Raw genomic sequence first — 16,311 nt, forward strand, 5'->3', positions numbered from 1 at the left:
TTGCAACTAAATAATGTAACCCCATTTTTTTGGACTGAAATTTGTTAACTTGAAATATGAATTGAATTAAAGTGAACTGATTCCGTAATGAACAAAAAGGAATGACAATTAATTCTTCGTAATTTAATATTCCCCGTACGGTAAAAAAATCCTTCAAATCAACCTCTCTTTCAAGTTCTGTTTGATTCGGATTTCAGGACTCAATTCGAAAATGGCGAGCCAAGAAGAAGAGATTAAGCTTCAATTATTTCTCCTATGGCTTCAGGTTGATTTTCTCTTTACTTCTCTCCTAATTTTAACATACCAATTTCATCAATTTGATTGTAGTTGAGACAAACTAACACCAATTTCCCACAAAAATTCAAGGTAAATGGAGTGGAGTTTAGAGGTTGCAACATCAAATACTGTGATTCCAGTAAAGGGTTTGGTCTATTTTCAACTACTAATGTTTCTGATGGTTAGTTTATAATTGTATCTTCCTTAGTTTGAACTAATTTTTATCTGGGCAACTTTATATTCTTGGTTAAAAGGTGACAGCTTTATGATTAATTTTGGTTTATATGACATAATTTGATTGCTTAATTCATGTTGTTCTTGGTTTGCTTGGAAATATGTCATCAGGGGTTTTTTTGGTTGTGCCACTTAATTTGGCAATAACCCCTGCGAGGGTTTTGGATGACCCTTTATTGGGACCACCATGTAGAGCAATGTATGAGGAAGGTGAAGTGGATGATAGGTTTTTGATGATATTGTTCTTGACTGTTGAACGTCTCCGTGGTAGTAATTCGACATGGAAACCGTATGTTTAGGCATTGATGTTATATGTGTTATTGGTCCTTGGTTAACATGGTTCCTTAGGTTGATTTTTAGGGCTTGTTCTTGCAGGTACCTTGATATGATTCCTAGTTCCTTTGGAAATCCACTTTGGTTTACTGATGATGAGTTTCGGGAGTTGAAAGGAACTAATCTTTATCAGGCCAGCATATCACAAGTAAGCACATTTGGCTGGTTTTTTGGGGTGTTTATGTGTATATATGCTGAAAACTCATCATATGTATGCATGTCAAAGTTCAAGCCATCTTGTCTTTACTCATAATTATGGTCGTATATCATTGCCCTTTAATTTAAATGAGCACCCTATGTATGTCAGTATGTGAACATCAAATGAACCTCCTTATATGTATTACCTTAGTTTCATCTCTTTTGGCATTGTAACGAAAGAGCTGCATTACAGAAGAAGAGTTTGCTGGCTAAGTTTGAGGACAAGGTGAAGAATCTGGTACCGAGACTTCTAATTTTGGATGGACAATCAGAAAGGTTGGTATGTCTGTTTATTACATGTTTGACAGATAAAAAGATATTCGACTTATGAACAGGCTCCATGATCTTGGAGAGTCGGAACCATTGTTTTTTTGCTAGTAATCTAATAGATTTTGCATTAGACATACCTTGCATAACTGTAGGTACTATTGTATATGGACAACAAAGAAAAGGATGAATTAGCAAAACACAATTATGGAATGTCCCTTTTGCACAAGAATTGTCATCAATCAATCAAGCAATCAATAAAAACCTTAATTCCATAAGTGGGGTCGGCTAACATGAACCAAATGTCCAAATATGATTATTCCGTGTAGTCATTGACATAAATCTTCCTCCTCCATCCCTTACGACCCCTTTTGCACAAGAATTGTCATGCATGCCATTTTATTTTCCAAAAAAAAATATGACACTTTTTTTTGGCAAATTCCTTGTTCAGAAGTAAAGAGGCTGTGGGTTTGTTAAAGTTTATAATACATCTTGTATTGTGATAGAAAAACGAGGATAATGTCTATAGCTTTTCTAGTAAATTACAAGGTATTGGGGTGGTAAGCTGTGCTCTGTTACATAAGAATTGGTTGACATTGTATCATTTGCTCGATCTCTCTGATTCTGTCTCCTAATAAATCTAGAGATACATCCTGTTCGCTGTAATACAATGAAATGCACATTATTCTGCATCTGCAGATCAAAAAAGTTGTGTGCATAAATGAGAATATAAAATCTGTTAATACAGTTTGTCAAACCCCGAATTTTTCTGACAATAGGCTTTATGATTTTTTTTCTATGAACTTTTGCTATATCTAATCACTATGCTGACTTCCTGTTTGCAACTTAATGGCTATTAACATAGTTTTTGTTAGGATTGGATAGGAATTAGACTATTAGAGCATGTGAATTTTATAAAATTTACTTTGCCTTCATGTCTGGTAATGATTATGGGTGTTCATCATCATAGCGTTTACAATTTTTATAGCTACTCACATGTGATCTCTTCTGTCTTTCTTTTCAGGGAGGTGGCTTTTGAAGACTTTCTATGGTACGCAACTATGTATTCTTTTTACTCCTGAACTTGTTGTACTCCTCCGTCAAATTTTCTCCACACTTTGACATCCTTTTTAAAAAAAATAAATTATTATTATTACCGTGTAGAATCTGGTTTAATTTGTTTAAATGTGTATTTTAAATCTACAAACTTTTATATGGAAATAACCTGTGCATAATAATGATCACAAATTGGTTTTGGAGACCTGTGAAAAATAAGTATAAAGTTAATTTAGGGATGGGGGAGTATACTCTTTAACACTTAGGGTTGACTTTAGCTTGCTTGCTAAGTAGTCATTTTTCTGATATATTATGTTTAGTTTTTCCAATAGACGGTTTGAATATTTACGCTAGTTGTTGAATAGGTAGTTCATAATATGCATGGTTTACACATGCAGGGCTAGTTCTGTCTTCTGGACCCGTGGTTTGAACATTCCTCTTCCTCTTACTTACATATTTCCTGAAGGTAATGAAGGGAACAGTTGTCACTTACCCCAATTTAGCTGTGGTTCCAAAAGTTCATGTAATCTCACCTTGGTTAACAAATCAGACAGGAGACTTGGGCAGAGGAAGCTTTTCATCTAAATGATAGTGTACCTCTTACTTTCCATTTTTAAGGAATCTGCTAATTACCAACTTGTCTTAAAGAAAACCAAAAAAAAAAAAATTTAAAAATCTGCAGCTTAACGGGTTGCTTTATTTTGTCAGTTGATCTATCATTTGATGGGAATTATTTCTGACGAGGTTGTAATTTTGTATGATTAATTTTTGTAGGATCCGAGATTCCTGCATCTGATAGTATTTCTAATGGGTTAAATATAGCCTCTATGGAAGGAGAGACTCTGTGCATTGAGGGTCTTGTTCCAGGAATCGACTTCTGCAACCATGGTAGTTATTCTCAGTCCTCTTTCGTACGCAATCTTACTCTTTACTTCTTCTATTGCTTTTGCTTTCTCAATATGCTGTCTTTTATTTCATGTCTACCTTCACAATCTCTTCAGAGATAGTTGTTAACTGGTAGTATGTGATCTTGTGTAGTTACTGTGTCATCCTAATCATTGAGTGTACTTAGCCATTAACTGCTGGATGTTAGATTGCCCTAGTTGATCTGTCCAAGCATCCAGTTTAAGCAGTTACTGTGATTATAGTTATTAACAGATTTATAAGTCCATTGTGCATTCTCCTTGTGGTTATACCCTGTATTATGTGATGGAATCTCTTGCTAGGATAAAAAAAATTCTGCGCAAACCAACTTGTGTGTAAATTTGTTGTTGCTAACTTGGCATTTCTCATTGCAGGAAGCTTCACTAATCTTTCAGATTCTCTGATTAATGACTAGTACTTCTATTGATGTAATGCCTCGAATATCCAACTAAGCTTTTCTGTTTAAAAATTTAGAACACTTTTTTATGACTTATCTCTTTGTCTGCTATTAACCTAAGATGTACAGTAGAGGGATTGGACATACACTACAGGAAATGTCAGGCTGCTTACGTAGTGGATGGAAGGAGCGAGAATGGTTTAATTTCTCACATCTGATGGTTTAAGATCTTATGAGTTAGAAGGTCAACCTAATTAGAGAATCTTGAAACAACTCTGCATGTAATGGCTTGATAATAAAGCTCGTAACATAGATCTTCAAATAGGATTTATTAATGGATAGTTTAGAAATTGATGGGCTTGATTGCAAGATTTGCATCCACAGCTAACTTGAGATTTTGTCATTCCAGGTATAAAACCTGCAGCAACGTGGGAAGTTGATAGCACTGGGACTACCTCTGGAGTGCCCCTCTCAATGTTTCTTCTATCTGGTAGACTTTTTTTCCCCTGAAATTATGTTTTTTTTTTTTTTTTTTGACAGCCTGAAATTATGTTGATACAATTAATTACTATCTACAAAAGATAAAAACTCAATGTTTGTTGAATTGTTCATTGTGGTTGTAGAATATCTTGATTATGCTTTTTTCACTCTTAGTTTGTATATCTGATGCTTCTCAATTTCCTATTCGCATGTAAAGTAAATTCTGAAATTGGGAAAGAGATAACCATCAGCTATGGTAACAAAGGAAATGAGGTACTTCTTATCTATGTACTCTCTTGTCAATTATGCACTAAATAGTTGTTTGAGTCTTGCACATTGGTAGCAAAAAGGGAGAAGCATTGGCTTTTCTACTTTGATCCTAATGCTAGGATGGAATAAGTAATAGCGCACCACCCCCACCACCCTCCCCACCTCACCCCACCCAAAAAGATTGGAAAATAAACAGGAACTCCATGTGGTTTGTTCTACATTTATGCTTATTGAAGTAGTGTGCAGGAGCTGCTTTATCTCTATGGATTTGTAATTGAAGACAATCCAGATGATTTTCTGATGGTAATTTTCTTTTCTGACATTCTATCTTGTAATGTAAATCACTGATGTTACATTTTTGCTGTTATCTCATAGCTATGTTAAACTTCTTTGGATACATTAGTTGAGTTACTGAACACATTTTGTAATCAACTTCATAAATATTTTTTCAGCTATGATAGGTTTAGTTACACCTGTAAGTTGATCATGATTTTAGCATGGTGATGAAACTGAATGTGCATGCAGGTGCATTATCCAGCAGGTGCACTTCAAAATGATCCATTTGCAGACTCGAAAACACAACTTCTCCAAGCACAGGTCTGATGGCTGTGCTTCTTCAAGTTGCTTCATTTTTTTTTTTTTTTTGGGATGGATGGATTTGGATGTTTCTTCTCACATATATTGTTAACTGATGTATCCATGCTATATCTAATAATGCTTTAATCTCACAGAAAGCTGAATTAAGGTGCCTGCTACCTAAAAGCTTGTTGGATCAAGGTTTTTTCCCATGCTCATCCTCAGAAAGCAACATTCAGGAATGTGACAAGAATAAGGGCCCGAATTATAGTTGGAGTGGCCAGCGGAAGACCCCTTCATATGTGAATCAACTTGTTTTCCCTGAGGATTTTATGACTTCGTTGCGGACTGTAGCAATGCAAGAGAACGAGCTTTTCAATGTTCAATCCTTGCTTGAAGAGGTGCAGTATTTCAACCACTTTTCTTGAACATTCTTGGTTTGTGAATCAATATTTCTCTAGAATAAAAATAATTCTGCATTTCATTTCTATTGTGATGTGGTCTTCTACTTGTGTGATGAGGCCCTCAGGTCTTACTAGTCATTTTCCTGCATCTACAATCCTGATCTCATTCTTTCCTCCTCTAACAATGAGTAAAATGATTGAGCTCTCTTTTCTGGTTATCTTCAGATCTTATCTGTCAGTTGATAATTCTGGATTTGAGTGTTTGCAAGCATTATTTTGCTGTTGCTCCTATGTGTATATGTGCCTGTACGCGCACGCGCGCACGCGCGCACGCACACACACACATGCTTTTGACATCTATCATCATGAGATTTTATAATATATAACCCTGCGCCTATGACCTGTCTTGTGAAAACAGTATAATGGTCTCTAGTCTGTAATGCTACTTAACTAACAAAAAGATCTCAGTTGATTACAAGAGTATTCCTTTTGGAAATTCTGAAATTCTGTAGCTTGTTTTATTCTTCTTCTAAGTTTATCTAGTCAAGTGAATGAGTGATCACCCCTTTTTTTTAATAAATATTTGGTGATAGTTTTTTGTTTCCTTTAATACTATATTTATTGGAAAACATCTTATTTGCTAATTGTTATATAGCTTGTTGGAAGTGAAGGGGAGAGGGTACCATCAGAGGCTGAAGTTCGAGCAGCTGTATGGGAAGCTTGCGGGGATTCAGGGGCTTTGCAACTTCTTGCTGATCTGCTGAATACAAAGTGAGTTTCCATGGTCTTTTATGCTATTCTGAGAGCTGTTTTGTAAAATTATGCCCTACTTTCTCATTTTTAGTTTAAATGAACTGCTCAAAACGATTTCCCCCTTCCCTTCCCCTTCGGTTTTAACTATTGATCACCATGTAGGCATGAATTCATGAAAGTATATTATTCCCTTCCTCTAATCACTGCCCCCAGTAGGTGATCTTTATCTTTATATGCACTTTTTTCGTCTCACAAAAATCATTTAAATTCCGAGGCAAAGCTGTGAGGACACTGAGATCTGAAGAAGATATGAATTGCATTGTCTAATGTGCTAACTGGAACTCTGATCGTGCTAGGTTAATGGATCTTGAAGAGGGCTCGGGTACAGAAGAATCCGACTCCAAATTACTTGAGAAGACTGATGAGATGATGAGAAGAAACAGGTGGGCGAGTATAGTCTATCGACGAGGACAAAAGCAACTAACCAGACTGTTCCTACGTGAGGCCGAGCATGCTTTGCAGTTATGCTTGATGGAAGAAGAGTGCTAGACCTTCTCTATGACTATCCCACACAAATCAACAGCATGAATTTTTTAATTTGCACCCATATAATCTAGTAAGCTTTATGTTCTATATTATTGAATTTTGCATAGAGGTATAGATTTACTGATAGTTCAATAATGTTTAATGCCTATTTGATTTAGGATTTTGCAACCAAAATTGTCATAGAAAGTTTAATATATTGCTCAATAAGATCAGTGACTTGCAATATAATCTTACACTTGAATTCTGGAATTCATATCCAAAGAGCTTCATTTTACCTTGTTTCGTGTTTTTACATTTGTTTTTGCTTATGGCTTATATTTGTCCTAGGTGAATCCATGTCGTAACAAAGGCAGTACTACATTCACAAGGTTAGAATCTTAAATACTAGCCGCGTCACTACAATTCTCATCAGTCGATTTTCCTAAAGTAACACCACATGACCAATGTTATTGTAGTGTAGTATATGTAGAAGTATAATTAGAAGCACAAATATTTTCATCTCACAACATAAGAATCAAGATTGAAACTTTATAGTGCAATTTTCAAAAGCCTAGCCAAAAAGCTTCATTTCCCCCAAATATAATACAAGTTGAAAAAAATTTAGCATAGCTTCAAAGAGTTCACATATAAAACTAAGGCTCTTCTAGGCCAGCAAGATTTCTAAGACTCCATCCAATGGCATAAGCAACAGCAGCAGCAATGACACCATTAGAAACAGTCATAAGAGCCGAAAGCGTATAACTTCCACCGGAGATCTTCGCCTTTGCGAGTCCTAGAAGAGTGAGGGCGAGGACGGACAGTATGCAAGCGCCGATGAACTTGATGGTATCGTTGTTGGTGAACGGGATCAGGATGATAAATGATAGAAGTGGAGCACATCCAAATACTAGGAAGGAAGTGAAGGTGACTAACCCACTCTTCCATGGCTTCTCCTCTTGGTCTGGTGGCATTATCCCCTTTTGTCCCATCATTTTCTCATCCACCATTATATTTTTGTACTTCGAAAATATTTCTACCACCTGTTAAATGCATTATGCCGATTTCATATTAAATGACCAAAATGCCCTTACTAAATAAAATGTCATCGTATCAGCTCATTTCATTAAAGAGTTACGTTAATTATTTAACAGTCAGACAACTAACAGAGTAACAGCTCTTATTCGTTAAATTTATCAAGAAAAAAGGAAGAGATTTGGTAAATTACCGTATTAGCATCTTGGGGATCCATACCAAGCTCTTGATACCGCTTAACCAAATTCGTAATTTGTGACAAACCATGATTATCAACCTCCCATTGTGTTACATCTCTTTCTTTAGAAGCCATCTCCTTCTCAGTAGAGCTACTCAAATAATCCCCAAACCCCATAGAAATCCCATCGGCCACTAGATTCGCGAATCCTAACACCAAAACATCGACAGATGACATACTGCCACCACTAGAGATCGACGAGATAAGTGAAAAACAGGTGACTATAGCATCTAACCCTCCATACACAACACTTTTTGCACTCTCTCCCTTCCATGTTGGGCCTTTGGGCTTGGGCCTTTCTTCATTTTGGGCCCTTTCATCATCATAACCATCTTCATCGGATCTTCTTCTTCTAAACATTTGGTTTTCTTCGTCAATTTCTTGGCTTAAGAGGTTGGTTTTGTCAATACTAGTGTAAGTACTATTGTTGTTTTTTCCAGACATTTTTATTTCTGGAAATTTTTACTGGTTTATTTTTTGGTTTTGTAATTGTTTTTAATTTTTTTTTTTACTTTGCTAGAAAATGGTTGCCGCTTTTGGAATTTAGTATGTATGTTTTATAATGGAGGAAAGGTGATGAAATGAACGTATAGGTGTCACCATGCATGCAAACTAGAATGAGGTGCTTATACGTGTAACACTATTGTTATTTATTCTAATTTCTACCTATGCATACCCGGAATACTTTTTAATGGCTACCATAAAATTATATCGACTATCGACTATGATAGTTTTCAATTTAGACCATACTATTTTTAGAAATTAATCAAATCCATTGATTTATTTAATTTGACTATTGCAAAAAAGAAAAGAAAAAAAAATTGGTTATCACTTAATTTTATATTGTCTAGTGCTCAATGTATGAACTAATAAAACTATTACATTACTCATACGTGATTTTTGTAGCCCTTTTAAAACTATCCTATATATGATTTGTTATTAAGACGTACTTTTTAGTATCTATTACTTTAGAGAATTTCGCTTTTATACAATTATACCTTAGCATGTTGGTTGCTAAAAAATTTGGCTTGCATAAAACCACAATGAGTTTGCTAATATGCTTTTAATTTCTAATCTATCCTTACTTCTAATGTTTTGCTAATTTATCTTCTCATTTTCTAGTTTAGCTCGTTAACAAAAAAACTAATCTGACTAAAGTACAACCGATTGTACAGTAAAAAATTTGGTCACAGTACATCATATCGGCTTACACTTGGAGGTGATTTCAACATTACAGCTCACGATTTTAATACTCCTAAATCCAACTTCTTCGGATCTTGTTTACTTGGCAATTCGGCATTCATAGATGCACATAATTAAATTTTTACATATCACGACCCCAAAAATACTCAAAATTGTCCCTTATTCATCCCCAAATTCGCCAAAATACCTAAATACCCTTAAATAGAATCAAGAGTGATAGTACAATCCATCCCATTTCCATGGATACGTATATTTATCTTACATTATTTTGGGAAATGATCCTAGTCAAATTACATTAATATTTATACTCCCCAAATTAATTACTTTGTATAATTAAGATTAGTGGGAGAAACTTTAGGAACTTTTATATCAAGCAAGAAGCAACGTTAAAGTTAATACTCGTATTTTACTATAGTCTTCTTCATCTAGGTAGGATCAACAATGATTCGATGAACGATTATGAATTTCGGACTATGTTAATAAAAATGAAATTTTAACGATTACAGATACGAACGACTAGAATCCTTAATTAACCTGTACTAGCTATTATCTTCTGCTGAAATCACCAATGTTAATATATATTCACCTGATATATATGTAACACATTCAAAGGGGGGAATATAATCAAATACATCTCTATAGACTTGCTATCACAGCATCACCAACCCAATTAAACTATTGCTCACTAAATTTTTGGAGGGATCCTATCAATCTACAACAGACGAACTCATTAAAAATGTTGTGCTAGACGCGGTATTTACTCTCAAACCACCTGCCTTCTTTCTTGGTCATCTTCGTTGATCAATCGGTTCATCTCCTCTTCTGTGGATAGTCTTTCCACCTTGCTGACTTCGGTTGGTTTTGGGACTCTATTCTGGGGTTTGTTATCTGGCAAAAGCTTTATTACGATTCCCATGGTAATCAACAACAGTCCTGTTCCGTGCTGCTCAGTTAAAGGCTTTGTGAAGAGCAAGTAAGATAGCAGCAATGTCACTGCCTTTCTTGCTGTGGTCACCTGAGTTTCAATCAAAGAATTTCATTTTTACTATGATACGAGATTATACTAAAATACGTTATATGAAGCGTTAGGTTTGTTGTTGGAAAATGGTTCAATGCATAATATTCCTTAACAAAAGATGACAACGAGTTAAAAGCAGAAAAAAGCCAAGGAAATGAGCATATACTGTTATACATACCATAGCTGTAGTAGCAGCACCAAACAAAGCAATGAGAGATAAGACAGAAACTTGACCAATAAAGGTAGCCATGGCTTCAAAAATCAACACAGCATACACATAGGGATGCTGCATAAGGAACGTGAGAGAAACGTGTCAAGCAAATCAGACAAACAAGAACAAGGTTTTGCGATAAGGCTGGCTAGTTCGGTTGTCAAAGCAGGTGATTCACCTGAGAACATGAAGTCCATGCTCTAAACAACTCTCCTGTCAGAACCATAGGTGGAATCAACATGGGCAAACCAACAACTGTTGAGCAGAATAACATCTCCATCTGTTACCATAGAGGTCAAAAAGATGGTTAAGCAATCGTTTAATCTGGAATTTGGATCACATTTTCCTTATGAAATGAATTGTCTAGGATGGTGTAAACAGCACCTGAGTGGTTTCAGGATTCATGGTGAAGATCGCTTCTTGCACGTTTCCGAGGAAGGAGTCCATAATAAGAGCACCACTAATCATCATAACACCAATCATACTAAAATTTGGAGATGTTTGAGCATCTGCTAAAGTGAAAAGTATCAAACCCACCACCAAAAGCAATGCTGATAAATACTCAGATGGAGGGTACTTCCTTCTTAAACCCGGAATGAATGCACCCATTATCATAACCGGTAAAACCTGTTTATGCCACAATCAACGAAATGTCCTTTATTAACATAATGTTACAAAAAGTACTTTCTTTGGCTCTTTGCTCGATATTGATAGTCACATGTACGAGTACGATTTAACAAGGTGTCACATCGTTGGTTTAATTTTTCCAAAAGGACTTAGAATGTAACAGCTTACAGCTAATTTCGGACAAATTGAATACAATACTAAGAAACACAAGCACCTTGATCTACAAGGATTAATTTGGGTTATTAGCAATATTAGTATCCATGAAGGGGGTAAGGAAATCAAGTGACACAATCTTCCAAGTCAAAAGTTGCACCTAAAACATATATAGAATACAAGTAACCACATTGATTAAGTAATAAAAATGCCACTAATAGACATTCAACTAGTTCACCAATTAACATAAACAAGCTCAAATTCATAAACAAAACGACGAAACTAACACTGACACTGATTGAGAAACAATAGGGTATAAAGATTAGCAGAAAAAATGGTGCAACTTTGAATAAAATATGATTCATATGAAGTAATTAACAAGTAATTAGTGTGTACCTTAGTTGACTTGAACATAATTTGAGCAGGGTAATTAAGAAAAGCCAAGGATCCTTTAGTAAGTCCATGAGAACCCATTAAAACTGCTGAAAGCTTGACATAAGTCTTCCATGGATTCACCATTTGTTTAGTTGTAAACCCATTCATGTAGATTAATGCTAAGTAAACAAACCCCTGAATAAATGTGAAGTACCAACCATAGCTGCAACCAATTTCACCATTAATTAGCTTATTAATTAATTAGAAAATCATCCACCAAATTCCATTTTTTTTTCCTAATTACCCTATAATATCCCAAATAATATTGACCCAAAAAATCACCCTGATTCATTAAATTATTGTTGTAATCAATTAAGATATCATTAATTTTTTACTCAAGAAAATCCCAAATGCAACTACATTAGATTATTAGATAGAAAAAACTCACCTAAATTTAAGTCTGTTGTATACATATTCCTGAAATCAACAAAAAAAAAACACAGAAAAAGGGGTAAAATTTGAGAAATTGAACTAGAAAAATATGACGAAAAAAAAAGGAGCATGCATGAGAATGTATACCAATGAAAATACAGGACAAGGGTAAAAAAAAATACAGTAAAAAGTTCTTAGAAAATGTACTGATTTAAGCTGTGATAAATTACAGATACATTTTCTCAAATATGATTTTTTTTTTTAAAAAAAATAATTAATCACAGTACAGATACAGCCAAAAACAAACTAAAAAAAAGTGACAGAAATAATTGATGAAACCCAGAAACACATAAAACAAGCGTAACAAACCCATAATTTTTTTTTTTTTTACGAATTTCACAACAGAAAGTGAATTTTCTTGATTTTCGCAAGAAACCCAAGCAAGAAAAAAAAAATAGAAAAGAGAAGAAAAAAAAAATGTGCGAAGAAGAAGATAATGATTAACCTCGCAGATGCCATTGATGAGGTAACCGAAGAAAAACCCAGAAGAGCAAATCAGGAATTGATGCCATTTAGGCCTACTTGTTAAGCTGATTCCAAACAAAGACCTAGCTTGTTCTTCGTTGTTGTTCTTCATCGAGCAAAAACCCAGAAATTAAAAATCGAAAAATAAATCAAATTTTGGTTTAGAAAGAAAAATATAAATTGGGATGAAATTATTAGAACTGGATTTTATTATTTTTAAATTTCAATATTAGACAAACACTATTAGAGGAGAGGAATTGGAGAAAAAAGAGATGAAATATGAATTTCTTCCCCTGTTTTGTGACATGGGGTTTTCTTCTCTGTTTTGGAGAGAGTGTGTTTATTATATAAGGAGGAGGTTACTAGTTAACAAGTTATTAAATATTCCTTTTTTGAGGAGATGGTCAACAATGAAAATTGGGGAGTGGAAAGGGGTAAAATTGGAATTTTAATTGGACTTCTATTAAATTGGAGATTATAGTTATTTTATTTATTAGCTAGATTTTTTAAGTTTGTGTATGTTAAGAATTAGGTAGCTTATTATATTCACATTAATTTTATATATATATATATCACATTTATATTGTATGTATTTGTTTTTAATTTTCTATAACTCTAATTCATGAAAATGATAAGTGCATCATTTAACGATGTTAAGGTTGTATACAATAATAAGCTAGAAAAAGAAGGATTGAAAATAACTACGGAGTACTTACAAAAAAATTATACTGGTAGCTTATTTTCCTTTTTTATTTATTTTTTGCTGGTTTTAGGAATGATAATTTTAGATTTATTAGCAAAATAAGCTATAATATTGTGAAACAAAAATTCAAATTCTTAATATAAGTTAAGTTTGTTAAAGAAGATAAGGGTTTTCTAAGCTCAATCCACATGTCTATAACAAATTAACAAGTATAAATGAATTAAGTTCATGAGTGATGGCCAAGGATTGGTTCGCTTCAGTCTTCACTGTATTTTCAAGATATTGTCTTTTAATTGTTTACTTACTGCCAAATAACCTTAATCCCAATTCAAATTAATAAACATGATACAAAGTCCAAAACTAATGTTTGAAAAATCACACAATTACCAAAATCTTAAAATCACACATATAGTCAAAGCTTGGTCAATTCATGCTATCCCTTTAACCTTGCAGGTGTTATAACTAAGGTATTATACTATTGCTAGATATTAGGTACACTTTAATTTGATGGTTAATCCGTCAAAAAGATGATTTAAAACGTTATGAAGGAGAGAATAAGGAGGTTCACATTCTAGTATCTCTTTCTAAATTGTCATTAGGTCAATTAAAAGCTTGTGAAATTCAACTCCTCTCCTAGTTTCTTTCTCTTTTTCATTCACCTCATGCTAATAGGAGTAATTGAGAGAAATAAAGGGGTTAGGGTTGACGGCTATATGAAGGAATCAAGCTAATAAAACTACAAATTTAAGCATTCTATGAACAATAATCCAAATTTTTATGTGACAAGTTGCAAATTTTAAGATGGTACAAAATTCTGAAAAAGATAGTTTTTGTAACGTTGTATACTGACTAGTCTACTTCATAGTATACTAATTTTTTTTTTCTTTTTGTTTTTATATTTAGCTTAGTTAGCACAAAGCAACATATTGTAAACATGTTATATTACTCCATACATGATGATTATGTGGTGTACAAGAATCGGTTAATAGAGATGATTGAAAATTTGACCTTTCAACTAAATTCCACACGACCTTGGAATAATGTATATAGTTATTGATGAATTTAAATAAAGGCTATAATACAAAATACTTGTCCTTTGTTGGAAGCTCTGATTCTCAATTTAAATACTATCTCCAGTTCGTATTATATGCAATTTTGGAATTTTTTATATCTCACAAATAATCCATCAAAGTCGCATATAATACGAACCGGAGGTAGTACTCAATATGTCAAAAAAATATAACAAATGAATTAATTAAGATTTTACATAAAAAATTACATTTTACAATTACAAAGAGGTTTAAAAATAAATAAAGGTCCCCACTACATTTGACTACTGTGATAAACGGCTCAAACCAACAAGTCTATAAATTTTCTAGCAGTTGCCATAAATTGAATTCATCAAATGGGACAAGCTGATAAGCTCCTAGAGGAAGAAGAAACTGATTTTCATTTGTAGAAATAGTTTAAATTAATTAGTTAATTAATTAATTAATCTGACTTACAAAGTTGATGAGTAGAAGAAACCCTTTTGTAAAGTTCTTTAAAAATTGAACTGTCTTACTACTAAAGACACTTGTTATATCCTTAGCTTTAGTAGATTATATATAAAGTGTAGATACTATAACAAATTACAGCACTTTCTTTTTAGTTAGTACAACAGAAAGCAAAGTATCTTTCTCGTTTATTTTTTTTGTTGTACATCCAGGATATAACCGTATTTAATTAATTGGAAATCTAACCTCTAATTTTAGATGGCGTGCGTTTGTGGATACCCGGTCATTTGCTTAATTTGTAAAGTTTTCGATATAATATTATTTATATCTTTAGGTCGTCATTGTCCATTGTAACTCTTTAAAGTTCAAACTGTAAATAAAATAAAAGGGTTTAAAACAATTGAATCAGTGATATATATACGATAATTGAGAAGTATATGATATGCAATTCATGATTACCAATTTACCATAGTGATCCATTTCTTATTGACTAGATTAATGCAATGAGTTGTTATTGACCAAACGTACAAAATTTTATTATTAAAACTCAGCAATTTGTGTTAATTTGAATAAACTGTGAAGAAAAAACTATTTTGTGCCAAAAATATAAAATTCAGACTAAATATTTTATAGTAGAGAACTAAATTACAATTATTTATTGTCTTGTGATGAAGAGAACTGATTCGAAAAAGGCTAATTTTATTGAGAGAAATCACCCAATATATTTACATAATACAACATACTCAACCTTTTCTAATTATACTCAAGAACTCAAGCAACCTACCTTTTGAATGTAAAGGTAATGATGCTAAGATTGCTAGCTTGTTTATGAAGTAGTACGTGCTCCTACCTATTGTATTAGAATTGATAGATTAAGGACCACAACAATTAAATGTATTGATTATGGGAGGTATGCAAATTCCACAAGCCAAACTCAAGTAAAAGTTTTGTACTACGTATATTATGTTACTTTATAACATTAGTTGGTAGTAAAACAAGTAGAAACAATTCACTTTAAAAGGAAAATAGAGGATAAAATAATTAATATCTAGAGAAGTCAGCATTTTCTTGATGCACCTAGTTCTTTGATAATTGATGATTTGAATATCTATTATACATCGATCTGAGTCTACATGCATGCGTAATGTGAGTTACATGCTACAATTACCAATATATACATATATATATGAGCGAGTGTGTCATATACATACCACCTTGACAAACTCAAGTAGTCAGATGTACTTATAATTAATCGGTGAATAATGTCCCTCATTATCGAGCAATACACCATCAAACAACCCTTGTTAATTTTGACCAGCCACAAAAACTACACATATATGTGTTCTTAGATCCAAACATATATGAGGTTTTAAAATGACAAGAAAACAAAAGAAGTTGTATTGAAGTGAGTATAAATTTAATTGCCAACAAGTAGAGTATTGAATTGAGCACTGCCTTATTTCTCGTGGCTAGTAATGGTAGTAAGTCCAAAAATTCCACAAGAAAATGCGATACAATCATACAATGTGCAATATATTGCATTAAAGTTAGCAGTAAGTTACTGTAATTAAAATCCAAACTACCTTAAATCACCAAAAGACACGC

General features: G+C 33.4%; 3 protein-coding genes across 3 annotated transcripts; 1 reads left to right on the forward strand and 2 right to left on the reverse strand.

Annotated features, from left to right (window-relative positions):
- Positions 1 to 104: 104 nt before the first annotated feature.
- Positions 105 to 6,988, forward strand: LOC110713924 (fructose-bisphosphate aldolase-lysine N-methyltransferase, chloroplastic-like). The gene is made up of 15 exons (XM_021892373.1): positions 105 to 265; positions 367 to 457; positions 622 to 799; positions 886 to 991; positions 1,235 to 1,317; positions 2,333 to 2,359; positions 2,763 to 2,830; positions 3,139 to 3,252; positions 4,095 to 4,175; positions 4,383 to 4,438; positions 4,682 to 4,738; positions 4,961 to 5,032; positions 5,167 to 5,412; positions 6,071 to 6,186; positions 6,525 to 6,988. Exons 1-15 carry the CDS (start codon positions 212 to 214, stop codon positions 6,715 to 6,717), a joined length of 1,542 nt encoding a protein of 513 aa, XP_021748065.1. The 5' UTR covers positions 105 to 211; the 3' UTR covers positions 6,718 to 6,988.
- Positions 6,989 to 7,065: 77 nt separating this feature from the next.
- On the reverse strand, positions 7,066 to 8,839 carry LOC110713925 (protein CCC1-like). The gene is made up of 2 exons (XM_021892374.1): positions 7,919 to 8,839; positions 7,066 to 7,733 (listed from the first exon to the last, which is right to left on the reverse strand). Exons 1-2 carry the CDS (start codon positions 8,405 to 8,407, stop codon positions 7,347 to 7,349), a joined length of 876 nt encoding a protein of 291 aa, XP_021748066.1. The 5' UTR covers positions 8,408 to 8,839; the 3' UTR covers positions 7,066 to 7,346.
- Positions 8,840 to 9,611: 772 nt separating this feature from the next.
- Positions 9,612 to 12,863, reverse strand: LOC110714261 (UDP-galactose/UDP-glucose transporter 4-like). Its single transcript, XM_021892759.1, has 7 exons — positions 12,488 to 12,863; positions 11,999 to 12,027; positions 11,572 to 11,773; positions 10,780 to 11,022; positions 10,574 to 10,675; positions 10,363 to 10,470; positions 9,612 to 10,181 (listed from the first exon to the last, which is right to left on the reverse strand). Exons 1-7 carry the CDS (start codon positions 12,617 to 12,619, stop codon positions 9,930 to 9,932), a joined length of 1,068 nt encoding a protein of 355 aa, XP_021748451.1. The 5' UTR covers positions 12,620 to 12,863; the 3' UTR covers positions 9,612 to 9,929.
- Positions 12,864 to 16,311: the final 3,448 nt, after the last annotated feature.

This window comes from Chenopodium quinoa, unplaced genomic scaffold, assembly GCF_001683475.1.
Source record: "Chenopodium quinoa cultivar QQ74 unplaced genomic scaffold, ASM168347v1, whole genome shotgun sequence".
Classification (NCBI taxonomy): Eukaryota; Viridiplantae; Streptophyta; class Magnoliopsida; order Caryophyllales; family Amaranthaceae; genus Chenopodium; species Chenopodium quinoa.

What these genes read in the sequence shown, in the direction of transcription:
- LOC110714261 (XM_021892759.1), bottom strand. Translation starts at nt 12,619, where the DNA reads ATGAAGAACAACAACGAAGAACAAGCTAGGTCTTTGTTTGGAATCAGC. An exon ending in TACAACAGACTTAAATTTAG is followed by an intron (nt 11,774 to 11,998) that starts GTGAGTTTTTTC and finishes AATTGGTTGCAG; the next exon opens with CTATGGTTGGTACTTCACAT. An exon ending in TGAATCCTGAAACCACTCAG is followed by an intron (nt 10,676 to 10,779) that starts GTGCTGTTTACA and finishes CTATGGTAACAG; the next exon opens with ATGGAGATGTTATTCTGCTC.
- LOC110713925 (XM_021892374.1), bottom strand. Translation starts at nt 8,407, where the DNA reads ATGTCTGGAAAAAACAACAATAGTACTTACACTAGTATTGACAAAACC. An exon ending in ATCCCCAAGATGCTAATACG is followed by an intron (nt 7,734 to 7,918) that starts GTAATTTACCAA and finishes TGCATTTAACAG; the next exon opens with GTGGTAGAAATATTTTCGAA.
- LOC110713924 (XM_021892373.1), top strand. Translation starts at nt 212, where the DNA reads ATGGCGAGCCAAGAAGAAGAGATTAAGCTTCAATTATTTCTCCTATGG. An exon ending in AGTAATTCGACATGGAAACC is followed by an intron (nt 800 to 885) that starts GTATGTTTAGGC and finishes TTGTTCTTGCAG; the next exon opens with GTACCTTGATATGATTCCTA. An exon ending in GCTGATCTGCTGAATACAAA is followed by an intron (nt 6,187 to 6,524) that starts GTGAGTTTCCAT and finishes TGATCGTGCTAG; the next exon opens with GTTAATGGATCTTGAAGAGG.